This window comes from Petromyzon marinus, chromosome 5, assembly GCF_048934315.1.
Source record: "Petromyzon marinus isolate PM22_M1 ecotype Great Lakes invasive population chromosome 5, UKy_Petmar_22M1.pri1.0, whole genome shotgun sequence".
In the NCBI taxonomy this organism is placed as follows: domain Eukaryota; kingdom Metazoa; phylum Chordata; class Hyperoartia; order Petromyzontiformes; family Petromyzontidae; genus Petromyzon; species Petromyzon marinus.
The window spans coordinates 22,069,042-22,094,715 of NC_133671.1; the positions used below are offsets into that span (position 1 = coordinate 22,069,042).

Below are 25,674 nucleotides of genomic sequence, written 5' to 3' on the forward strand. Positions count from 1 at the left end.
AGGCGTGCCACGCCCGGCGCCGCCCGGCGCCGCTCGGCGAGTCTCCGACCATGAAGCCAGTGCTCGCCCGCACGCCGTCCGCGTTCAAACGGCGGCTGTGGTGCAGTGCTGCAGTCCCTCGAGGTTCAATATTTACACTTCGGCTCTCCAGACTTTACCAAAGCAACGTAAATATGTTCCACGGGGGCATTCTCCCGCGGGTCACCAAACGGTCCACCGGGTCGCCCGATACTCGGCGCGCCCTCCGGCACGGCCGCTCGACCGTCGCGGATAGCGGTTCACTTGGGAGAGAATGAGCGACGGGCTCGATCATTATCAGAGTGGTTAGGATAGAATGCAATCAGAGGAGGAGTAGACATGGCTCACCCAGAAGAGGAGTAACACTGAAGGAGTTACGGGTGGTTGAATTGGAGGGAGGGGAGGGGGATGGCTCCATCTGAGCAGGAAGAGGAAGGTCGGGATCGGAAGAGCGGCAGGAACTCGGCGAGAGGCAGAGGAGGAGGAGCCACCTTGCACTCGACGGCGGAGGAGGCCATGCGGCGCAGGAACTCCTGCTCCTTGGGGTCGGACGCGTACTGCGCCAGCTCGTAGAGCACGTTGGTGCGCGGCGGGTTGGTGATGTCCAGGTAGTGCAGCAGGGCCGTGCGGTACGTGGTGGGGCAGGGGAAGGGGTGCTTCTTGTTCGACTCCTCTGTGAAGAGCGACGGAACGAGTGAACGGGTGAACGCGCGGGGGGTCTCGGTTGACTTCCTGCTGCTCAATCGAGCGTCGAGGCGCTCCGCTTTCCTCCTCCCACGTGAATAAGAATAATAAACAATCACATCGTGAATCGGCTGAAGAAGTCTTAAAATAAATACCCAATATAGCAGTAGCAGCAGCAAGGCCCCCCTGAAAAAGAATCATACGACTCGTTGTGGCTCTCCTGGACAAATACGTCAATGACTATGAAGAAAATTATAATAATAATTATTATGTGATGAAGTAGGAGGCAGGACCGAGTACAATTCGCCTCCTCGTTAAACACCAGGGACACAGCATACGCACGAGAGGCAGGAGCAGATCGCCATCGGTAAGCTGAACGTTTGTTTAACGTTTGCTTAACGTTTGTTTAACATTGACGGTGTCGTGTTCCACCCCAGTCGTTGCATGCCACCCCCCCACCCTCCCCCTTAAGCAAGGTCACGCTACGGGGTTCGCTGTCCAGTGTCCTCGGCACACCGCTAACACTATACCTCCGCTCGCTACGGCTGCGGCTACGACCAAGTCGCGTGCCACCTACGCCAGTCTACCGGCACACGCTCGGCGAGATTGGGGCGCACGCGTGTGCTCGCTCTCTCCTGCGCTCGCAGGCACCGGCACTGGAGCCACGGGGTGGAGCGCACGCGCAGGACAGCCTCCACGCTGACAGCGGAACGAGATAAGGCATCGCTCGGCACGGCCGTTAAATGTAAACGGGCGGCGTTGGTCACGGTGACGGCAAACGACCTCGAGTCGCTTTGTTACACGGCGAGCGCGGGAAGGTCACGCGCTGGTTGTGCAAGGCGAGCGAGCGAGGCCCTGGCGCTAAGCGAGTGGTTCAAACGGCACTCGTCCATCATCGTCACCATCATGCGCCATGGTCAATCCGCTGCTCGATGAACGCCTCACCAGTCTCCACCGCCCAGGATCCCGCACGATGCGACAATCCACCCAGCGCCAACGCACGAGCCAATTTCATCGCTCCATCTCCCCCGATGGACCTCTTGAGTCGCGTTCCCTCCCTTGGCTGCCGCTCCGTTATTATCCACGACCATTGGCCTCACAGCGACGCATCTTGCCCGATCCCACTGATGTTTTTTCACGACATCTTTTAACCTCATTAACGTGTTCGCCTTTCTGACTCGCGGCGACAATGCCAATACCTTCGTACATCTTGGCACATTTGTTCTCTTTAATCTCCCTATATCGCAACGTCTGAAGGAAACACAGCCGGAAATTCGCACGCACGGCCAACGTGCCGGTCCTCCTCTCTCCCTCCCACGCCACCCCTCCCTCCCCCGTCTGCGATCGATAAGGGCACAACCGCCCCCTCTTCATTCACGTCCAAGTTTCTGACCCACGTCGTCAAAACAGCGGCAAGCGGGCGTTGAAGTAAAAAAAAAAAACAGAGCCGGATAAACGTACACGCACACACACACACGGCCAACATCCCTCTCCTCCTCCAAAACCCTCCACCCCCTCCGGCCTCAGCCCCCTTCCCCCCCCTCCCCGAATACCGTCAAGGTTGTTGAGCGAAAAAACGGTGTCGAGGTCGGCGCCAAGGAGACGCGCCAGCTCCTCAACGAGGGCGCTGTCGTTGGTGGGGAACACGGCCACGTGGTCGCCCGCCTCGTAGCTGCTCACGGGGGCCAGCGGAGACGCCGCACAAGGACGCGCAGCAGGAGGAGGAGGTGGGCGTTAATAATGACGATGATGATGATGTTTTTGTCTGCGCGGCCCTGTTAGTCAATCCACTCCTGGATGAGGGCCTTAATGTCAAGCGAGTAAGAGGTGACCGGGTAGCTCAGACGTTAGAGGTCAGGCTGGGTAGGTTAGAGGTCAGGATGGGTAGGGAAGTGCTGCCACCGACTGTGTGGACCAGAGGTCACTTCAAGTGATCTCAGAGGTAGCTCTGCGATATTCGCTTATGTGGGCCGCTCTTACCGCGCTGCGAGAGATCCGATTGGATCCTTGGACTCGTGACATCACGCCGACAGCACAATCTGGGTAAAATCGACTTTTAAAAAGAAATGAGGATATCGTGGGCGACACCACACGAGAGCCGCCACCACCACCGCCGCCGCACTCACCGCATCTTCGATCCCGAGATGTCGAGCTCCAGGTGCATGAAGTGGCGGTCGTTGCCACAGTTGGTTTTCCGGTTCACGGTGACGGGCGACAGGTACGGGTTCTTGGCGTCAAACGGCCTGGGGGTGGAGGCGACGCGGCGCGGCTTCATCGCCGCGTCACAAAGCACGGCCGCACAAACCACAACCAACCCCGTGTAGCCCACAACAGGCTGCTGCGGCAAGTGCTCTCAAAGCAGGCAAAAGCAGAGATTCTCTCTGCCATGGACAAGGAGCCACTGACCGAAACGTCACTCAAATGACATCGTTTGTCCATTCAGGGCCGCAATGTTGGTGAATGTGTCGAGTTGTTGAATAGAATCACAGTTTTGTTGTCAGCGAGCACCGATTACGGCAAGTACGGGGCATGAGAGGGGCTGGCGTGGTCAGCACCACGCCCAACCACCTTCGTCTCTCAGTAATGATGTTTACACATTGCACCAGGTACTAATTTGAGGCTGTGTTGACCTCAGGGAGGCCCAGGACCGGTTCAGGTATTCGTCACCGATGCTTGCCAGGGCCGTGAATCGAACGCGGGTAACCGGGTTTGTGAGCACAGCGAGCTAACCACTGCGCCACTGCTCCCCACCGTGCGTGCGTCCCAATATAACGCACACGTGGATCCATTTACGGGACGCGCTGCTGGTCACTGTGCATAGATTGGAGGCTGGTAGAGCACTCATCAGTAACGACGCCTCTCCCAGTGCGTGTGTGTGGAATCAGTTGGCTACTGCAGGCTCATCAGCCTTAGATCACGTGATTACCGACCGTGCCTCTACTCTGCTGGGGGTGACATTGCACTTTAAAATGTTTCTTTTCATCTGACTTCGCTAACTCATCGATTCCTCCACCCATGCTGAGGACTCTGCTGCCCACCAGACTGACTGATTTGTCTCATCCACACTGTGTTCAACCACTCACGCACTCACTCAATCACCTACCCACTCACCCACCCACTCACCCGCCCACTCACCCGCCCACTCACCCGCCCACTCGCCCGCTCGCCCGCCCACTCGCCCACTCACCCGCCCACTCACCCGCCCACTCACCCGCCCACTCACCACACTGCAGGTCACCTCACTTTTTCCTTCTACCCTCGTACTGCTCCACTGCAGAATTCCCTCTCCCACAATCTCCGACAAGAGACGAGTCTCTTCGCCCCCGAGCTCTTACAACAACCCTGGCTCCATTCAGGAAACGCGTTACGCCCTTCTCTATTTACAACTTCGACGACGGTGCTGTTTGTTGCCGGGCACTTGGCGTTTTGGGCCCTGTGCTCCGCACCTACGCGAGTAAAAAAAAATCACTAGACCCTCGGAGGAAGGGTAGGCGGAGGGTTACGCACGGTTTCTGGGTCTCGTAGGACTTGAGGCGGCTCATCTCCCCGACGAACACCTTGTTTCTGTTCACGTCGGCGTCAATCACCAACTCGTACTGCCGGATGCTGGGAACGACAGGACGAGGGCAACGGCACGTGTCGAGTTGGGCCGCGGTGACACAACGCGGAGGAACACACCCGGACGCGCTCGCATCACACCTGGCCGAACCGCCAGCTCTGAGGTCGACCAAATTTGCCACCAGCAATGTGGCGGCGAAGTGTGGCTCAGAGGTCAAAGGGCGGAGCAGGCACTGCCGGGATCCTGGGTTCCGATCCGGCGTGCAGCCGCCTGTGATTAAGCTGGGACCTCAAATGTACCGAGTTGAGGGTTTCTCAACCTGGTCGCTGACCACTCACTGGGAGAAAAAAAAAGGCATCACGTTAAATTTAGTTCTGCAGATAATTTGGATGAATTCTAGCTCTGCGAATTTAAATATCGGGTTAACCGTCATGCGACAGCGCTGCCCTCTACTGTGTGGACCAGATTTCACTTGACGAAGGGATCTCAGAGGAAGGTCTGTGATACTCACTTCCGTGGGGCGTTCTCTAATATGAAGAATCGCACTGCGAGAAACCTGAATATATACTTGGTCTCGCGGCGTAAACATTTTTTTAAAGATAAAATATACAATTACAGCACAACGGTGAACCCAACTTACATGGAAGTTCTAGTTACAAATCACAAAGTTACAAATGTGATTCAAGCCCCCAGGTCTGGCAAACACCGCAAGTAAGAAATGTGTTTCTGTGCCAACACAAAACAAGCATTTGACATAAGACCTTTGAATCTCTTATACCTGACAAGACAATAGCGTCCTTATTGTGAACACCTGTGCGTGCTACATGCCCATGGTTTGAAGCGTGGATCATTGAATAATGAGCTCAGTATCGCACGCACCTAACTTGCAGGCTCAGCAAGGCTCGCGCGATAATCTGGTAACAATAGAGGCTTGTCGAGTTGCACTCGCGCGTGCCAATTTGCGTTTGATTTAGCGAGCAAAGTGGCACAGGTGGTGGGTGACCCGTTCCGACGGGTCCGGTGAGGATATAAAGAGACTTGGGCCCAGCCTCTGGGAGGCGATGGAGAGGGCGGCCGGTACCATGGTTAAAGTCGGAGTGGGCGCTTGTCTGCGCGGTGAGACCCCCTGGCGAGGAGGTTCGTGGAAAGCGTGAGTACATGGGGCGCGTTGCACCCACCATCACTGTTCCGTGCTTTTTCGCCGCTCGGCTGACCGCAGTGTTGCCCTGGTTACGTGATTTACAGATTTCCTGTGCCGGCCAATGTATAAAAATACGAATTGCATGACCGACAAAACCCCTCTGCAACAGCAGAAGTAACGCTCGTCTTGAGAATGACAGCGGCAGCGCTGAGGATCAGGAGCTCGATGCCAATGTCGAGGCCCCGCTGCTGGCCACGACGAGAGGGCTTCAGCACAGGGAGGGAGTTCGTGTCGTTTTGCCGTTCATCCTCTTCCTCCGGTTAAAGGCGCGCAGACCACAGCGGTTTACCCTTGGGCCCATCGGAGTAATTAAAGTAATTAGAGACCGCAACGGGACCCCACGGACACCGCCGGGCCCGAGTACGGAGATCACGCCGCTCTCGTTCGGCTCTCACCTGGCGTCGTCTCCCGTCGGCTCCACCCCGAAATACTCGCACACGGCCGGCCAGAAGCGCTCCTTCCACGTGATGAAGTCCTCCTCCAGGCTGCGGTGGGCGGGGAGGGAGGGGGGAAAAGGCACAGCGACGGTGAACGGAGCTCGCGCCGGGCCGTCCGGCACGAGCTCAGGCGTAGGAACGTGTGGGTGGCGGGGGGCTCGCGGGTTTGGTCGCCGTGCGTGTGTTTGCGCGAGCGTGGCGGCGTCGGCCGTACGTGGCGTCGTCGTCCCCGGAGCCCAGCTCGAAGATTCTCTCGGCCCCCAGCTCCTCCAGCCGCTTGTCCAGGTACTTGCCCATGGCGTTGAAGTGTTCGTACGTCTTGTTGCCCAGACCAAACACCTGTACGCGTGCAACGCCATCGCCACCACATAGATGTTTACCACCGCGCGACCTTTAAGCGACCCCGGCATGCTACTGAAGGGCAAACAAAAGCGATCGGCTTGCCTGCGTTTTTTTTGCTTCGTCACGGTTGCTGAGCGTAGGCCCGAACGCCTGAACGGCCAGCAACAAACAGCACTATTAAAGGTAAATAAACTGAAACTGAAGCATCGCAATGTAAGAGCCTCCAAAAGAGGATTCTTGAGACTCGGGCTTGCCTGGCGAAGTAATAGCCCGAGTCTCAAGACTCCTCATCAGGGGGATATTGCATTGGGAATGCTTGGCTAATCTCACAAGACAGAGTTTGGCTTTGTGTGGATAGGAAACCGAAGAACCCCGAGAACACCCACCACGCGTTATACGACGGACGGCACTCAAGGCTACGTTGCGGAGAGATTCACGAATCCACACTACCATACGCTCGGCAGGATCGCAGCGCGAGACTCCAAGCACGGCGCTGGAGAGTCGAGCGTCGTCATGCCCCCGCTCGGGAGCGACAGCACTCACCGCGTACTTGACCCCGGCCAGCTCGAGCGAGCCCTCCTGCAGGAGATCGTAGAACTCCTGCGCGTTGTCCGTCGGGTCGCCCTCGCCGTACGTGGCCATGCAGAACACCGCCAGCGAGTTCTCGATCTTCGTCAGCTGGGGCAGCTCTGTCTGCGCGACGAGACGCTCCGGTTAAACCGTCCGCGAATGCTTTCGACTTAAAACAAATAACGACGAAACTCGACACGTATAATAGGTGACGTTTCGGGCAATGGCCCTTCTTCATAGTTACGCCAGAAATGTCACCTATTTCTTTCTTCCCGTTAAGGCCACGCACAGTGTTCCCGCTGCCAACGCAGAATCGCCAAATAAAAACGATAACAAAACAGGTTTAACGACACTTTCATGTATTTACGCGATCTAACCCAAAAAAACCTGTGTTATGGATAATATTGGTCACAAAAGCCTACAACGTGTTCAACTGATGACAAAACAACCACAGTTAACTCTCGATTGTTTTGCTCGTGGGGAAAAAGGGGAAGGCCAAAGGGAATGTGGAATCCTCGCTCCACGGTACTTCCCACGCGCACGCCAGGTCCAACGCTTAGCGGCTCCGCGCTCGGGACTTCGATCGCTCCGAGAAACAGAACACACGACGCATCCTGCACCTCCATCCCCACGCGACGCCAAGTCAAAAACAATTACGCGTTCATAGCCGCATTAACGTGGGTTTCGTATTACCCGCGTGTCAGCTTTGTAAGGGAGATCCTCCCTCAGCAATTAAAATAAGAGTATCTAGCGATGACCGCGGTAATCACTTTGCGACTCTTGAGCGTTTAAAAGTGCGTACTGGTGCGGCGTTTACCTCGCCGCGCTACGAACCCAGCGACCCGGGTTCCATTCCCGGTTGCAGCCGGCGAGCAACAACCGCACCGGCGGTTATTGCAGGGCCCCCCCCCCTCCACTTCACCGACCCCCGACCCGCACTGAACAGCGTGGCACGGCAAGGGTCAAACGCAACCCACCCCCCCCCCCCACCTGCCCGCCACCAGCGGAGGCTTTTATCCGACGGCGTACGCGGCGTGCCCGCGTAGACTCACCAAGTCAAACTCCTCAGGGTCGGCGGGCATGCCCTTCATGCCATAGCGCTGGGCGTCCTTGGCAAGGCGTCCGGCGAACTCCTCTGCGGTGCCTGTCTGCGAGCCGTAGAACACCACCACGTTGCGGCCCTGGAAGGGGGTGGCGGCGGCGGCGGGGGGGGGGAGGAAGGACGGTGGCGGAGATAGTGAGGGGGCGTTCGCTGCAAGCGCTGCCACTGTGCGCTGTCCCGCACGGCGTTATCTGAGGGGAGAGACTCTTTCATGTGACCCCCCCCCCCACGTCTACGTCTCCTAAGCGCCGCAGATTGCGACGCTTCCTGGGAGTCTCGAGCTTCTTGCCAAGGTGAGCGGTTTCGTGGGAGGTCAACCTGGATTTTCCTGTGTGTGGTGTAAGATCTTCCCCCCACCCCCGCCCCCTCTGCAGTGCCAATCTTGTTTTCCCATGCCTTACATCTGTTTCGCCAAGTTCACTTCGTCGATGTTGAAGTTTAGACAAGTTTGCCAAGGTTTGGAACGTACGGTTACATTCAATGGCCTCATCGCAGGGGCGGGCCCGGGTGGGTCAAAGGTCAGAGCGCCGAGCTGCCACCATCGAGAGCCTGGGCTTCAACCCAGGTATCAACTGGCAGTGACTAAACAAGGTTTTAGAATTGTAGAGACGTTGATGGTTTCAGCCCGGACAACATAGACTGGGAAAAACTCATCGTGTTAAAACTGGTTCTGCACTCAATTTGGGGATTTTTTTCTTTCCACCTGTGATTATTAACATATCAGTCCGACTGCCGTGCGGCGAACCAAAATCGAATATGGCAGAACGGGGGACAAAGTACCGCCCTCTATCGTGCGGGCTAGGACCACTATAGAAGGAACCTCGGCGGTAGCTCTGTGATATCCGCTTCTCAAACACGAAGGACCGCACTGCCCGCTGGTAAGAGCACGGAACGTAATCTCTCGCGCCGACGCAACGCTGCTTGTGCAATCGAGATAGCCGTGGGAGGGGAAAAACCGATAACGTGAGGAATGCACTGCATCGTCGGCGCTTGTCAAGCTGAAGCAGATGTTGCCGGAGGAGCGGTCCCCTCACCGTTTTCACCATCTTGTTGATGAAGCTCGTCTCCCTGGGCGCCGTGGTCCTGCGGCCACAGAACACAAAAGTCCAAGCGTGGAGACGTGGGACCGAGCAAACAAACCCGCACGCCACGCCGCCACGAGCACGGCAGCACGTTTCGTCGCAACCACGAACGTGCGCGCTGGTCCCTCCCTGTCGTTTGAGATTATTCCCCCTTTGTCAGTGGATGAAGGGCACCCCCCCCTCCTCCTACGCCCCACATCGTGCCAACCTCACCAGTGAGGGTTTTGGTTTCGTGCCCACAGGGAAGCGGAGAGGACGGAGAAAACCCACCGCCCATTATGCTTGGGGGTGACGCTCGAAGCTACGCACAGATAGATTCACTGATACGCTGCCATACGCTCGGCTGGCACGCAGCGCGAGCCTACAACACCTGGTATTCCCCGGGCAGCTCTCCCCCATTCTCGCTCACTGGCCAGGCTCAAGCCTTCTCGGTCTGCTGAACTCCGATGTGATCGCCCGCACATTCATCATTATGATTTTGTTGTAGGCAGACGTGGCGGAAGCTTGCGATGTTGCGATCACAAATTTTGGCGTCACAGGGGTTGTTTGACCATACTTCACCACGTTGGGTCAGTCACACTAAAATGACTCGTCACATTTAAATTGAGTTTTCACTTAATGCAGCTCAGATGTAAGAATTAACAATGCTGGTTTTGACTGACACAACACTCTTAGCAGGGCATATTCACGAAGTCGTCCTCGTGCAGATGCAGAGGGCTACTGAAGTCGACTTCAAGAGTAGTTCTATGACATCATCTTCCGGGGATGTTCTCTGATACAGGGTGGTACACTGCTGTCTGCGAGAATTTCCGAATTGAAGTCACTTCATGCTATCGGTGACCTGACACCCATAGGATGATTGGAAATGAATGGGGGAGGGCAGGGAGACAGAAACCCAAGGTGTATTCTCATCTAACTCGAACGTTCCAACGCTGTCCTCGGCTTTCTGCCAAAAAAACAGAAAAAAAAGACCCAGAAATGACGATCGCGCGTGCCTGCGCCTACGTGACTGCAGGAGGCAGGGGCGTACGTGAACTCGGGACGACGTTCACAATAGTTTGCTCCCCGTGAACTTTGCCCCCTCCCTTAGCCACGAGCTGCCCTTGAGTGCGCACGTGCTGCCCCGACTTGCGTAATAACTCCCCGCCGCCGGGTTTTGCCGGGTCTACGGGCAGACGCGCACGCCGCGGGAACGTCTGCCGCCGAGAAAGTGATTTCTCCTTTGGTTACCCCGGCCTTGCCGGGGCGCCGTTGGGCTGGCGACCGGCGCGTGGATCGCGTGAAGCCAAAACACCCGACAAAAGGCACAGAGCATTCCCCGAATCGCCATGGTGCCTCGCTACGCCAATGTCAAAGTGCAGCCACGCAGAGCGAACCGAATTTAATCTACGTCGGTAACGGCACAATCTGTACCCTGTCGTGAAAGAAAAACAATCCGTGGCTGCTGGAGTTTGAACGCGAGCCCCTCGCCCGTGTTTTAAAACCTGTCCGGCTGCGTCCCTTGCGCGTGCCGACTACGCCTCAGTGGCTCCCATCGCGTGAGGTTTTAGCCTCTTGGCACCTGCGATCCGACACGACAAATCTACTGGTGTAAACACAGTAATACAGTCCCGTATTTTAAGTGTTAAAACTCGAATCGGCTACTCGATTGGGTTCCAGGCTGTTTCCATCCAAGCCGACCTGGTTGTTCCAAACTGCACGCATCTCACACTGTGCCTCTCTGCCCTCTCATCCCCGACATTCTTGATGGTTGGGGGGGGGGGCAGCATCTTCACACAATTGTTTCCCTTCTTACACCGAGTCTGGCTATGTGTGCGACCAGTCGTCGCCAATTCAAAGTGTACTGGGATGCCATGAAAGATACCGACTCAGTTGGTTCCGTGGGCCACGGAAACGATTTATCGTCACCATTGGCGGCGGACGGTCTTTTTTTTACCGTACGTCAAAAATAAAACTCCACATCCTGTTCAATAAGACCGTGAAGGCAAACGACATCCGAAATGGATGTTTTGCCGTGCGCGACCACCGCCCCGGCGAACCGTAGCGGGTGGGGGGGGGGGGTGCCGTACGGGATTTGAAGCTTCTTGAGCTCCTGCACCTCCTCCTTGGGCTGGCGGAAAAAGAACCAGTAGATGAAGAAGCCCACGATCGTCGACAGCAGCAGGAGGTCCAGCGAGCCGAACATGGTGGCGGCGCCCTCCTCGGCCGTCGCCTCCGGTGCCCCGGTCACCACCTCGGGCCCATCAAGTTCCGGCTCCATCTCGTCGCTTGCGCCGGTGTTTATTCGGTGCTCCAGGTGGGGGTCCTGCCGGCACAGACCCCCGCCGCAACGCGACGGCGTCAGAGAAGACGCGAACAGCCGGTGCTCTCCGTCGTTAGGGTCCGCACGTACAGGGCGCTGTACTTATATTCCACGGGCATCTCAAACATTACGGTAAAAATAATCGTTTCTGTTTGGTAGAGGGTCCTTTACACCAGGGTGTGTAGGCAACCCCGGTGGCAACTGTCCCAGAGGTTAGGAGCAGGAACGAATGACTGTAAGGAGGTTCAAGAATCAAAGTGTTTAGTTTGTTGTCCTTCCCCCCGCACCTCCAATTAGCAGGGTTGGCTACGTACGGTGGGAAAGAAGTTCAATTTACAGACACACATACTGCTCATACTGGCATTGTGGCCACCAGTCGTCCCTGGTGGTCACAATGCCGTCCCTGGTGGTGGCCCTGAGCCAATCGGGACACTTCCACATTGCTATGACGGCAGCCTCGTGACAGCGGAGAGTTGTGTTAATATCATAGTGATGCGGGGTGCATGTGTGTGACCGATGCCTACAGCCCAGTGGGATGTTTGCTCGGGTTACACGGTCTCTTGCACACTGTTACGCCAGCGTCACGCGCGCAGCAGATGGTGACTCAGTTATTATTCCCGCTGCTTACATGACACGGCAGATTTGGAGAAACATCGAGGGTGTGAGACGTGGTTGTGTCATCACAAGGCGGCTTTACTTATCGACCGTCGGCTGTGACCACCGTCACTGGGTCACCCCCCCGCCACCGCACTCCACTGCTGCCCGTCTCGACATGTCCTGCTGCACAACAAAGTCTCCTGCTGCACAACAAAGTCTCCTGCTGCACTTGCCATGAACTTCACGACCACCACCAGCATCGCGAACGCAGCCTCCTGCTGCACTTCCCACCACCTCTAGCTGTGTCCACCCCACGTGACACAAGGCTCCTGCTGCCAACTTCGCAATATCCAACTGCGCCCACACGGCCATCCTCTCCTGTTGCACCTCTCAATGTCCCGCTGCACTTCCAACCTGCTGCACTTACAAATATCCCCCCCCCTGTATAGCCTGCAACAGACTGTTTGGCCAACTGCTGTTAGCGAGTAGCACCTATGACGGCCGACATGGCGTACGATGGGGTGGGTGGCCAGCACCACGCCGGACCGCCTTTGTCTCCCCCGTGCTGATGTCCACACACCTTGCCAGGTTCGGGTCAGATATTCGTCACCGATGTTGGCCGTGAGCGTGAATCGAACTCGGGTTTGCTGGGTTCGTAGGGCAGTTGCGCTCCCCATTGCAATTAACACAAAATCCTGCAGTATTACCCAACCCTGCCGCTGCCCTTCCCATATAACCCCCCCCTCTCTCTATTCGTAACCGGGGCAGCTGCCCCGATGTCTGGCGCCAACCACCGTGGAACACGGCACGCGGGGCCCGAGGGGTTCCATTCCCGACCCGGGGCGCCTCTCGGCGTGCCGCGTTCCATTCTCTCTCCTCCTGTTCTGCGTCCGTTTTCTCCGGCTTCTCCCTCCTTCCCGTAGCCCAACAACAACAACTCCACCGCCACCACCACCGTGGCAGGAGACTCCCCCCCATCTCTCAACAACGATAACGCAGCGAGCGCCTCCCGGCCTCGCACGCCCGCGGTGACGGCCCCGCGTGACGTGACGAGGGGGGGCCCGGGGGGTCCCCGCTCACGGCACCACCGACGTCTCCCTTGTCCCCTCGCAGGGGGGGGGGGTCGAACGGAGCAGTGGGGGGTCACCTCCCTCATCAATAACAGACGAGCATAACTGTGTTGGGTCTCCTTCACGCATCGTACGTGTTAAAAAGTAACGTTACATTAAAGAGATGGCTGGCCGACCCAACACGCGGCATCTCCTGCTGCGAGTGTCGCTCTGTACCCACGGAGAAGCGAGCAAAAGTGTGGCCCGGGTTTCGACTTTCACCGCCTCATCAGCAGCATCATCAGTAGCATCATCAGCAGCAGCATCAGCAGCATCAGCAGTCAGGGCCTAAGCTCGAGGCGATCAACGCCGGTGACCCGCCAGGATGATGATACTCATGATGATGATTATAATCATGATGATTATAATCATCATCAGGTGCGGGTCATAGTTCGCCAAGCGCTGCTGTTGCGTAACGCTACGAGTTCACCAATCGGGCCACCCCCCACCCCGACCACAGCGCCCCACGACATCTTCACGACCGCCACTGACCCGACGACCCGACCTCATGCGACCCTCACTTGACCCCGACTTGACCCTGACCCCCGACCGTCAGAGGTCTTCTGAGGGCGAACCAGACGGGACAGACGAGGGCGGCACGAGACGAGGGGAACTCACCTTGTGAAAGGCGGACAAGCAAAGTCGCGTTGCTCGCCCCGGCCTATTAGAACTGAGGGGAGTTGTTGTTGTTTGTTGATAGTGGTGGCGGTGGTGGCGGTGGTGGACTAGGCCGCTGAACGGGCAAGGCTGGTGGACCACACCGGGTGGACGGTACCGCCTCGGTGTTGGTGGACGCGGGCAGCAGACTCGACGCGACTTCCGGCCCGGCTCCACGCCGATTTAACTTCCAGCGACGTGAATGGAATGTTTGCGGAGCGGGCTAACGCCGTCTCCTTTGCTCTCTCTCTCTCTCGACAGTATGATACTCGTCGTCTTCTTCTCTCTCTCTCCTCCGTCTGTGTTCGTCTTTGTTCTCGAGAGAAGAGGACGCCGCTGACGCCGCTGCCGCCGCTGCCGATGGTGCCCCGGGGCCGTCGTGAACGGAAGAAGGCGGCCGTCTACGTGACCAGGGGGGTGATGGGGCGTGGAGGAGGTGGAGGAATCAACGCGCTGATTGGTGGTGGTGGTGGTGATGGAGGGGGAGGAGGCAAAGCGCTGATTGGCGGTGGTGGTTTTGGTGATGATGGAGGGGGAGGAGGCAAAGCGCTGATTGGTGGTAGTGGTTGGCGGAGGAGGAGTGGAGGAGGGACTCCGCGTGACGCTCCGTGACGTGCGGACCGGGGGGAGTGGGGGGGGGCTGCGCGCTGCCGCCTTTAAATGCCTCGCAGCGACCACGAGACGAGAGGGCGGCCTCGGAGTCAGCAGCCGCCGCCTGCACCCCCCCCCCCAGCCCCCCCACGGGGAGCTGTGAAGTCATCGGCTCGGTCGCCGGTCGCTATGCGGCGGGGGTCGACGCCGCACGCGGCTTGGTCCTAGACCGCCGCGCCTCCTTGCCGGCGGCGAACCTTCCAAGTGACGCGCTCAAGGTGCACCTAGCCTGGCACGGGGCGCGCTCGGGGTGCACCTAGCCTGGCACGGGGCGCGCTCGGGGTGCACCTCGCCTGGCACGGGGCGCGCTCGGGGTGCACCTCGCCTGGCACGGGGCGCGCTCGGGGTGCACCTCGCCTGGCACGTGGCGCGCTCGGGGTGCACCTAGCCTGGCACGTGGCGCGCTCGGGGTGCACCTAGCCTGGCACGTGGCGCGCTCGGGGTGCACCTAGCCTGGCACGGGGCGCGCTCGGGGTGCACCTAGCCTGGCACGGAGCGCGCTCGGGGTGCACCTAGCCTGGCACGGGGCGCCGTGGCGACGTCACTGGATCGCGATAGGTGGCGGCAGACGGGAGACGTCCCTCATCCAGCAGTGGATTTGACCGTGACCGATGGTGATGATGGTAAAATGTAACTAATGTAATGTATCTCCTCTGACCATGAGCGAATCGCCCGGGCACGCGCCAGATTTCACCAGATCTCGCCAGACTTCGCCAGATCTCGCCAGACCTCACCAGATCTCACCAGATCTCGCCAGATCTCACTAGATCTCACCAGATCTCGCCAGACCTCACCAGATCTCGCCAGACCTCACCAGATCTCGCCAGACCTCACCAGATCTCACCAGATCTCGCCAGATCTCACCAGACCTCACCAGATCTCGCCAGACCTCACCAGATCTCGCCAGATCTCAGAAGCTAAGCGGGCTTGAGCCTGGTTACAGCTCGAGGCTGGTGGCCAAAAGGCTCGCAGGTCAACGCATTTGGCGGCAGATGGAGCATTGTTATACTGCACTGCTATGCCCCCGCCTTTACCACCAGGGTGCACTGACCAGCGTGGCGAAGTATGGCCACGCAACACCCATGACCAACGCTGCTTTAGGAGGCTTCGCCCAGCAGTTGGTTTGCACTGCGACTACGAAGACATCCACAGCACGCCGCGTTCTTAGCTTAGCCTGCTTATCAATGTGAGCTCTCTTACAGCCCGTTGTCAGCAATCCGCTGCTGGTCGCAAGACTTTCTTTGGCCATACTTCACCACGCCTGGCCAGTGCAGGTTAGAGATGGGTGAACTAGCGGGGGGGGGGGGACGGAGCGTGCGTAAACAAAACGTGCGCAGAACTTCTTTCGCGTCCTACGGAGCCAACCGTGCTAATCGGAGGTGCGGGGGAAACGCGACGGGACGAAGAGGGACACACCAGGCGACAACTCCCCATTATCACGTGGCTGGCCGTGCCATCCCCATCATCACGTGGATGGCAGTGCCAGCCACGTGATGATGGGGAGTTGTCATCTCGTCTCATTTATATATCGATGCAGATGGCGGGGGGCGTGCTACGAGGCAGTGAGGAACGAGTGACAGCGATAGAGCGATGCGCTTCGGGATTACGAAAGCGAAGGCGGGGGGATTGGGCGATGGAGAAGACGTGAGGGTTGAGAGAGAAACGGACCGAGGTTAAGGAGGTGGATTGCTCAATGTACAGGGGCAGTGGTGAGTCTATGGTGCAGTGTTGGGAGTCTATTGGGAGTCTATGGTGCAGTGTTGGGAGTCTGTGGGTAACAGTGTTGAGTCTATGGTACAATGTTGGATCTAAAGGCAGTGTTGAGTCTATGGTGCAGTGTTGAGTCTAAGGGCAGTGTTGAGTCAATGGGTAGCAGTGCTGAGTCTATGGGCAGTGTTGAGTCTATGGGTAGCAGTGATACTCAATGTACCGGGGAAGTTTATTCCAGTGGAGGGGTGCAAGGAGGGAGAAGGACCGAGCACGGGGACTGGACACAGGGAGGAGGGACACAGAGAGTGGAAATGGCAGATAGAGTTGCCCGTGGTTGCGCAACTCATTGCACGGGGAAGTGGATTCTCATGATTGATCTCTGAGCGTGATCCAACGCAAGGCGAGGCTATATTAAACGCCACAGACCTTGGAACCGTATCGCCATGTAATATATTACATATGTGCACTGTACTCTTTTAAAGCCTCCAGCCCAATGCGGGGCTACCCTGGGGCCACGTATTTTACACCGGCATTATTTTGTTGAAACAAAAACTCGGGACCTGGCTGAACCTCCGGGTGATTTACCTCGACCGCACAATCAGGATTCTTAAAATCCACTGGATGGGGCGCCGCCGTAGGATCGGTGACAACCGCGACGCCTCACACCCGCATCCTGTCCGTCACTCAGAAAGTTACACAACCCAACGTTGCGCAATCACGGACGCAAAGACAGGTCGAGAATTCATGAAGTTCTTGAACCAAGAGCCGTGCTTCCCCCCGGGCAGGTAACTCGGGAAGATCGTGTGAACCATTTGGATGTCAGACTTGATTCGAAGCTTTCGTGACTGCAAGAATTACTCTTTGTTTTTTTCGGTAAAGTCACGTATAAATACAAATAATAATAAAATAACAATAGCGTACGACGTTTCGGTTGCAACACAAGCAGCCATCATCAGGTACAGAAGAGCTAAATTTACGAGAGAGAGGAAACACATAACCCCAGATGTATATACAGACACCCAAGTAGGGGGGAACTAACACAGATACAACAGGGTACAACAGAGAGATAAGCATACCAAACAATCAGGGTTTAGCAAAATTTGGAAACCATATAAAGCAACACAGACGGTCGGTCAAAACATAATTAACGCATAGTCTGGTTGATTACGCTATTTCAAAGATTGTTAAATTGCAAGTTAAGTATGAAATTTAAAATACAGACCGCGCACACACACATAGACATCCAAGTAGAGTGAACCAGCACAGACACGCACACAGTGAAGTCGCCTTAAATAGGCAGAGAAGGTGAGACTGAGAGACAATGGGACAAATTAGCATGAGGTATGCATGGAGCAAAGGGGGCGCGGCAGCACACACTCGGAAACACCAAGGCCCACACACAGGCAGAGACAGCACAGAGACACAAATCCAAGCCACACACAGAGACCTCATACCTCCCCGTAGAGGTGGTCAAGTCTGAACCACCTCTACGGGGAGGTATGAGGTCTGTGTCTTTGTGTTGTCTCTGCTTGTGCATCTGCCTTTGTGTCTTGGCTTGGATTTGTGTCTCTGTGCTGTCTCTGCCTGTGTGTGGGCCTTGGTGTTTCCGAGTGTGTGCTGCCGCGCCCCCTTTGCTCCATGCATACCTCATGCTAATTTGTCCCATTGTCTCTCAGCCTCACCTTCTCTGCCTATTTAAGGCGACTTCACTGTGTGCGTGTCTGTGCTGGTTCACTCTACTGGATGTCTATGTGTGTGTGCGCGGTCTGTATTTTAAATTTCATACTTAACTTGCAATTTAACAATATTTGAAATAGCGTAATCAACCAGACTATGCGTTAATTGTGTTTTGACCGACCGTCTGTGTTGCTTTATATGGTTTCCAAATTTTGCTAAACCCTGATTGTTTGGTATGCTTCCCTCTCTGTTGTACCCTGTTGTATCTGTGTTAGTTCCCCCCTACTTGGGTGTCTGCATATACATCTGGGGTTATGTGTTTCCTCTCTCTCGGAAATTTAGCTCTTCTGTACCTGATGATGGCTGCTTGTGTTGCAACCGAAATGTCGCACGCGATTGTAATTTTTATTTTTATTTATACGTGACTTTACCGAAAAAAACAAAGAGCATTTGGATGTCGTCATGATGTTGTGGTTGGTACGACGCTTGCTCACCCAGGAAAGCCTGGGTCCTGCCAGGTTTTCACAGTCGGGGGGGGGGGGGGGGTTGCTTCTGTAAAATCCCAATAGAGTATTACGGTGTCATTTTGGCAAATTTGGCCCATGACCACCGTCAATGGCCTTCTCGTTTCGAATGACGTCAGCGTATCTTTAACGTCCACTGCGAATCAGACGTTCATGTACTTTGATGGTGAACGAATAACACCGGCATCATTAATCAGGGTGGCCGCTGGATTCGAGCCGTGAAGCTCGAGAACAAAGCGAGCCATGTCACTGCCCACGGGTTGTGTCTGTGAGATGCACAGCAACGCCGAGTTTGTTTACAGCGGTCAAGTCGTCTGTATGGCCTCGGTAGACTTGATATGAGATTAGGGGCCGTCGATAAATGACGTCACGCAATTTTGGCCGATTTTTGACCTCCCCCCCCCTCGTCACACGGCGTCAGAAAAAGTCAGACCCCCCTCAAATATGACGTCACAAAGCTCTGCCCCCCCCCCCAAACATATTTCCATTTTGAAATTAAAACATGCTTCAAATCACTTTAAAATGTTGTCATTGTATCGCGTGTTTAATGTGGCACTCTGATGTTGTAGGAGAAAACATGTATTAAAAGAGAGGCGTTGGAAAGCTGAAATTTAGCATAAAATTAACTTAAAAATATTCAACGTATAACTAAAACTGCAGATGTTCAGAATATTATACTGAAATTTTCTTATAATTATTAAATATTAAAAGTAACTGTAACTATAAAAAATACGTGAAACTTTGTATTAGAACGAAGCAAAATGGAGAGTACAATTATAACAATCATATATTCATTCCACAGAATGAAAAGCCCTGGTAGAATCATTAAAATGTGGAATAACAATCATAAAAAAAAAATACAAAATGTATGCTTCTCCATTCTCCCATGGAGAAGAAAAATGCTCCTTCATGGAATAAATAAAAGGTGACCTTCATAAATTTAAATAATCAAATAGTTAATAATGAAAATTAATCAAAATTTGTGTTATAACAATTCTATTCAATTAAGTAGAACGTGTTGTTTATATTTATTTAAAGTTGCGCATTTTGATGTGACGTCACATTTCTCAAACCCCCCCTCGTCACACATCGTCACACATCGTCAAAAATGTCTGACCCCCCTCCCCCCCCCCAGGTGTGTGACGTCATTTATGGACGGCCCCTTAAACGTATGTGCTGCTGCGAGATGTTATCTCCCACGCTTGAGATGCAGGAGGTCGTGGGTTCGATCCCAACCCTGACGCCTACTGTATATTTGGAGTTTGCTGTGTGTCTCTCCGCGTGGTCGCGTGGATTTTTTTTCAGGGTCCTCCGATGTTTTCCCCTCCGCATTTAGAACCACGCATTAAGATTGTTTACGTTAATTTGGTGCTATAAATGTCCAAATGATGGGCCACTTTGTTGAGCTATCATTTGTGGCCAGGTGGTTTCTGAAAAAGAGCTACGTAGCTCAGTGGGCCTTACTTTAGATCAGGGGTGGGGAACCTTTTTTCTGCCAAGAGCCATTTGGATATTTATATCATCATTCGCGGGCCATACAAAATTATCAATTTAAAAATTTGCCTGTTATATTTGGTCAAACATCTAATTAACTCACCCCTAATGCGATGGCTGGAACTGCTTCTCTTTGGTGAGGCGTGTGGTGATGTTAGCTGGTATTGATGATGTTGTTGCTACTCGCAACTGCTTTGCCAGGTTTGCTCCTAGATTTATTGAATTTCGAGTCCCGCCTGCGGTTGCCTTGGCAGGGCCAGACCAAATGATTTCGCGGGCCTTATACAGCCCACGGGCCGTACGTTCCCCACCCCTGCTTTAGATGATGGCTGTCGCATTGCTCAGCTGCTTTGTATTGCAGGAGCGAGCGGTGTCCGCGAGAGGGCGCGAGAGACGCGCGGCGAGAGGCAACGCGCACACCGTGGAGTCATCAACGTCAATCGGCCATGATCAATCCCCTGCTGGATGAAGGCCTCCCTCCCCAAGACGCCGGAGCTGCCACCTCTCACGCTCCTGTGATGCAACAACCCCACTTGGAACCTGCACGTGAAATTAACGAATCCCATCGCTCCATCTCCTCTGTGCGGACGTCCTCTGGGACGCGTTCCTTTCTTTGGCTGCCACTCCGTTATTACTCTTGACCACCGTCCATCATCCCGAATAGCTACGTGCCGTGACACCATCATCATCATGGGTCGGCACACTGCATGCCTGAATACATCTCGTCACAGCACACTTGCTTGTGGAATTCATAATAATGACAGTGATCTCATTTATTTCAACAGCTCTTTCTCCGGAGGGCGTATTGGGTGTGGGAACAAACCGGTATATTCGGCGAAAACCCATTCAGCCTGCGAGGTGGTCACACGTCACAGGTGCATACAGACGGGTTCACGAACACACGTGGCCTACCACCATCTCCTGGCCACCGCCTCGCAGATCAGCGGGATCGCCAGTTTGACGAATCTCGACGTGATCCACTGACACCTCACCTCGTAAGCGCTGGCGTACAGACGCGCGTCACCACGCACCGGTGATAGATTCAAGCCGGCGTTGAGCAATGATTTTAACTGAACACACAGGCTGCGCGGAGAGGCTCTCTCCCTCGCCTGGTACACAGGAGGTCGTGGGTTCGATCCCGGACGCCGACAATTCCTGTTGTATATTTGGAGTCCGCGTGTTCTCTCTCTCCCCGTGGTAATCGCGTGGATTGCCCTCCGGGTTCCTCCGGTGTTGCCCCCTTCCTGCACGTTTGGAAACAACACGCCTTCAAATTGTGTGGCTACTGCTGCCATAAATTCCGACGTGTGATGATGATGGTGATGATATGAGCCACTTCGATTAGATATGACGTGTTGCCAGGTCGCCTCTGGCAAATAGCTAAGAGCCCGCTCAGTCGGCTTTACCTGGTAAATAGCTTCTTTCGTTTCGTTTTTAACTCACCAATTGTTACAGAGCTCTAATCTATACACAGACACACACGGCTCAAGGCTTTTTTAAGGAGGGTCCTGCCAAGTTTTTCTCAGTAAGTGGAGGCCCGGGGGGATGGAGAGGGGGCACGGGTGATAATGTTGCTGATGTGTGATCCCAACTGAATACATTGCAGGTAATGTTTCAGCATTGGGGTGTTTTTGGCCAATATCGAATACACAGTGTGTGTAGGTTTTTGGTTTATCTCGTTACCCCGTGTACCAGCCACGTCACGCCGGGGGTCTCCAGATCCTTGCGTAAAGTTAACACAAATTAACAGCAGCAGCAATGCGTGCCAACGGGGGTGGTAAAACGTTCATGGTATCGACTTGTCTACGCGGCGAACGAGAAGTAAGTTAATATTTTAATAGTGTATTGAGTTCAATGATTAACTCTGTAAATGGTTAACATCTAAAACAACATCTACCATGGCTGTATGCTACGAAACAAAACACAGTGTCACTGATATTGGTCAAACATCGCAGTGTTCAGACATTATGACGAATTATTCAGTCTGGAGCACACAGCAGCAGCAACGTCACCCAGCCCACACTGCCGACACTTGGCAGGACCCTCCTTAGAACGAGTCTTGCGGCTCAGCGAGCCGGCTGGGTAGTAGTAGTGATGAGTGGAATATCCTGGTCTCTGTCCATAAGGGACTCTCCCAAATTCGCGTGGAATAAGCGACACCCATTCTATTGTTTTGTATTCAAAATACTTTTTAGCATTTGTTTGCTATGGAGAAGGGTCATTGTCCGAAACATCGCCATCCATTATATATACTGTATATAACTGACCTTTAATGTGTTCAAATTCACTGCTCTGATACTTTATTCTTTTCTGCTTTCGGTCGCTGGGATTGAAATGATTGGAATTCGATACAATATCTGGAAAATCACCGATAAATGTGTATTTTACCGTAATGTAGAAGCATAAATTAGACTTACCTTTTGTCTCAAGTAGTGAATAAATAAAGACACCAAATCCACTTTGTTGCTGCGTAAAATTATTTATTAGATTCACTTTCGGCTCGACCTTCTACTGCGTGAGTGTAAAAATCCACCTGCTCATGAATATGTGGAGTGACGTCACGCGCGTTACACACAGACATTCTCGGCTCATTTAGTCGTAATGTGTTGACCGTTGTGTGTACAATTCCTTTGTTCACACGTTCCGACACGTGGTGGACTTCCACGACGGTGAGTGGTGCTTTGTTCATGCTGATTGGAAACCTCCTAACGAAGATTCCGCCCGAGCGCGTTTGCTTTGATTCACAGCAACGTGGCGGGCAACGTCGAGCCAACGACTCACAGCTCACGCCCCCCCCTCTCCGCGCTACTCACAGCTCACGCCCCCCTCTCTCTGCGCTACTCACTGCTCACGCCCCCCTCTCTCTGTGCTACTCACAGCTCACGCCCCCCTCTCTGTGCGACTCACAGCTCACGCCCCCCTCTCTGTGCGACTCATAGCTCACGCCCCCCCCCTCTCTCTGCGCTACTCACAGCTCACGCCCCCCTCTCTGTGCTACTCACAGCTCACGCACCCCCCTCTCTGTGCGACTCACAGCTAACGCCCCCCCTCTCTGTGCGACTCATAGTTCACGCCCCCCCTCTCTCTGCGACTCAAAGCTCACGCCCCCCTCTCTCTGTGCGACTCACAGCTCACGCCCCCCACTCTCTGTGCGACTCACAGCTCACGCCCCCCCCTCTCTGTGCGACTCACAGCTCACGCCCCCCCTCTCTGCGCTACTCACAGCTCAGGCCCCCCTCTCTCTGCGCTACTCACAGCCAATGCCCCCCTCTGGAGACAAAGGTAGCTCAGCGAGACGCCGCCTCGCCATCGCCACGTGTCGAGGAGCGATCTCCACGCGAGCTACCAGAGCCGGACAAAGCCTTAGCAGAGGAGGGGGATGAGGGGAGGGGATTTTCTACGTTAATTGCTTTCGTTGCGTATCCGAGCTGGTATTATTCATATGTTAATAATATTAAGTGAATTGAATGCTTGGTTAATATACTGAATCATTGCTCCTATTGTTCTGTATGTTGTCTGTCAACCCTGGACTGACGAGGGCTCTCCTCGTGAAATAAAAAAATCATTTACAGCCCTTTGTGAATCCACTGATCAAGGCCTTGCCACACAACCCTCTCGGTGTGGCCATACTTCGCCAATCTGGTCAGTGCGGGTTAATGAAGCAGGTGGGGGAAGGGGAACAAGAGCCGCTGGTATATAACTCACTGCTGTTAGCAGTGACCGAACTTAGGTGGCCATTATACAGTGTCGCTGTTTATACACGTGCGTGTGATCCCAGTTGAGTCATTTGCAGATAATGACTGCAGAATTGTTATGTTTGGTCAATACGAGTTACAATGTGTACATATAGTTTTAGCTTTGCCATGAAAGGAAACGTGAGAACCTGGAGCAAACACATTCAGAACAGGAGAGAGAGACCATACAAACTCCACCATTGGGAAAAAAACATTTCTTTTTTTTCTGTTTAGTTTGTTGTCCTTCCCCCGCACCTATGATTAACACGGTTGGCTACGTACTGTGCGAAAAAAGTTAAACAAACGTACACACAATTAGCGTCGCCCGAGTCGGGATTCGGGCTACGTACTGTGCGAAAAAAGTTAAACAAACGTACACACAATTAGCGTCGCCCGAGTCGGGATTCGAACCCAGATGCTTCTTGCAGTGAGGCGCAAGCGTGTTGGTATTCCACGGGCACTGCGCGTGGTCATCTGGCGGACGGCCAGGCGCGATGTTAACTACCTCGCCTGGTACGCAGGAGGTCGTGGGCTCGATCCCAACCCTGACGCCTGCTGCTGTATATTTGGAGTTTGCGTGTCTCTCGCGTGGATTTTTCTCCGGGTCCTCCGGTTTTTCCCTCCACATTTAGAATCAACGTCACCACGCGTTTAGAGTGTTTGACTGCTACTATAAATGTCCACATGAATAAGCCACTTCGTTGTGGCATGTAATGTGTGGACAGGTCGCTTCTGAAAAAGAGCTATTTAACTCAGCGGGCGCCTTACCTGGTACAATAAAGCAGAGTTTACTCTTTCAGTATCTCGTCGCAGGGACGGGGGACGTTTCCCTAAGCCGGGGTCACGAGCGGCGTGTCGCGTCTCACCTGCATCGCGTGGGCTGCTTATCTTTCGCGGCGGGAGAGAGCGATGCCGAGCGAAACGTTGAAGCGTCTTAATAAGCGCCGCATTGTGGCATTTGTCCAGAAACGTCTCGTTCGGTTTCGAGACGTTAACAATAGAGCGAAGACCAGAATAGTTTGTTTTTCTGTTCAGTAGACACTCTTCTGTTCTGTAGATGCTTCTATCCACGGCATGAGTTTGAGTCTCAATACTTTTTTTCTGGCGACCCCATTGCTTTTTAAGTGGTAGGCTGTAGTCGGCTGCTAAATTTAAACACAGACGCTTCGTACAATTGTAAAATAGTTATGCGGCAAAAAGGGGGGTTAATGATTGGCAGTTTTCCAATCATGCGTCGGTGATGTCTGGCGAGTTGTTTGCTGCGTGGGCAAGTGTATCCGTTCTCATTCATTCTGCAGAAGTCGGAGGTTAATCCCATACACACAAGAGGGTTTACGAAACCGTCTACCAGTTCCACAAATCTCTGCGCGATCCATCAACTCCAGGCTACCTCCATAGTTTGCGGTGTCACTCTCTCTCTCTCCGTGGATTTTTCTCCGGGTCCTCCGGTTTTCCCCTCCACATTAAGAATCAACATCACCACGCGTTTAAGAGAATTCGGCTGCTATACATTTCCACGTGATGATGATGATGAGCTATAATTTGCGATCGGCAGGTCGCTTCTGAAAACGAGCTACACAGCTCAGTGGGCTTTACCTGGTTACAAACAAAATAAGTAATATAAAAAACGTTTTTTAAACACACGCTTTAATTAAATGCACCGTACGAGTAATGGCAAAACTCCACGACTCCAGGAAGTGGCCCCGAAGCTTGCCATAACGTAAGGGATTGTGGTGATTTTTACAAGATTTGAGGATACGACTACAGACAGAGTTGAGGATTCAACAGACAGAATGAGTTAAATAAAAAAAACGTGTAATGTAATAATAAGGATTCAACAGACAGAGTGAGTTAAATAAAAAAGCGTGTAATGTAATAACAATACAAACATTGGGCTGGGTCGACCACCCCCAGCGGTGTGGGCAAAGGGGGTAGGGGGTGGATGACGACCCCAGCGATGTGGGCAAAGGGGGTAGGGGGTGAATGACCACCCCCAGCGGTGTGGGCAAAAGGGGTAGGGGGTGGATGACCATCCCCAGCGGTGTGGGCAAAGGGGGTATGGGGTGAATGACCACCCCCAGCGGTGTGGGCAAAGGGGGTAGGGGGTGAATGACTACCCCAGCGGTGTGGGCAAAGGGGGTAGGGGGTGAATGACCACCCCAGCGGTGTGGGCAAAGGGGGTGAATGACCACCCCCAGCGGTGTGGGCAAAGGGGGTAGGGGGT

At 54.2% G+C, this 25,674-nt stretch overlaps 1 protein-coding gene across 2 annotated transcripts in view; it reads right to left on the reverse strand.

Annotated features, from left to right (window-relative positions):
- POR (cytochrome p450 oxidoreductase) overlaps positions 1-24,337 on the reverse strand; it is a 28,162-nt gene extending 3,825 nt beyond the window's left edge. The window contains exons 1-11 of one of the 2 annotated variants that reach the window (XM_076062847.1): positions 24,317-24,337; positions 11,065-11,300; positions 8,948-8,996; positions 7,864-7,992; positions 6,785-6,934; positions 6,114-6,238; positions 5,858-5,947; positions 4,210-4,308; positions 2,829-2,945; positions 2,256-2,374; positions 510-691 (exon numbers count right to left, since the gene is read on the reverse strand). In XM_076062847.1, coding sequence (XP_075918962.1) covers positions 510-691; positions 2,256-2,374; positions 2,829-2,945; positions 4,210-4,308; positions 5,858-5,947; positions 6,114-6,238; positions 6,785-6,934; positions 7,864-7,992; positions 8,948-8,996; positions 11,065-11,300; positions 24,317-24,322 — 1,302 coding nt within the window. In that variant the 5' untranslated portion in view covers positions 24,323-24,337. Of the gene's footprint in view, positions 1-509; positions 692-2,255; positions 2,375-2,828; positions 2,946-4,209; positions 4,309-5,857; positions 5,948-6,113; positions 6,239-6,784; positions 6,935-7,863; positions 7,993-8,947; positions 8,997-11,064; positions 11,301-13,621; positions 14,112-24,316 lie in introns of those variants that run through there. The other variant, XM_032947462.2, reaches the window with a different exon arrangement.
- Between the last annotated feature and the right edge of the window lie 1,337 nt (positions 24,338-25,674).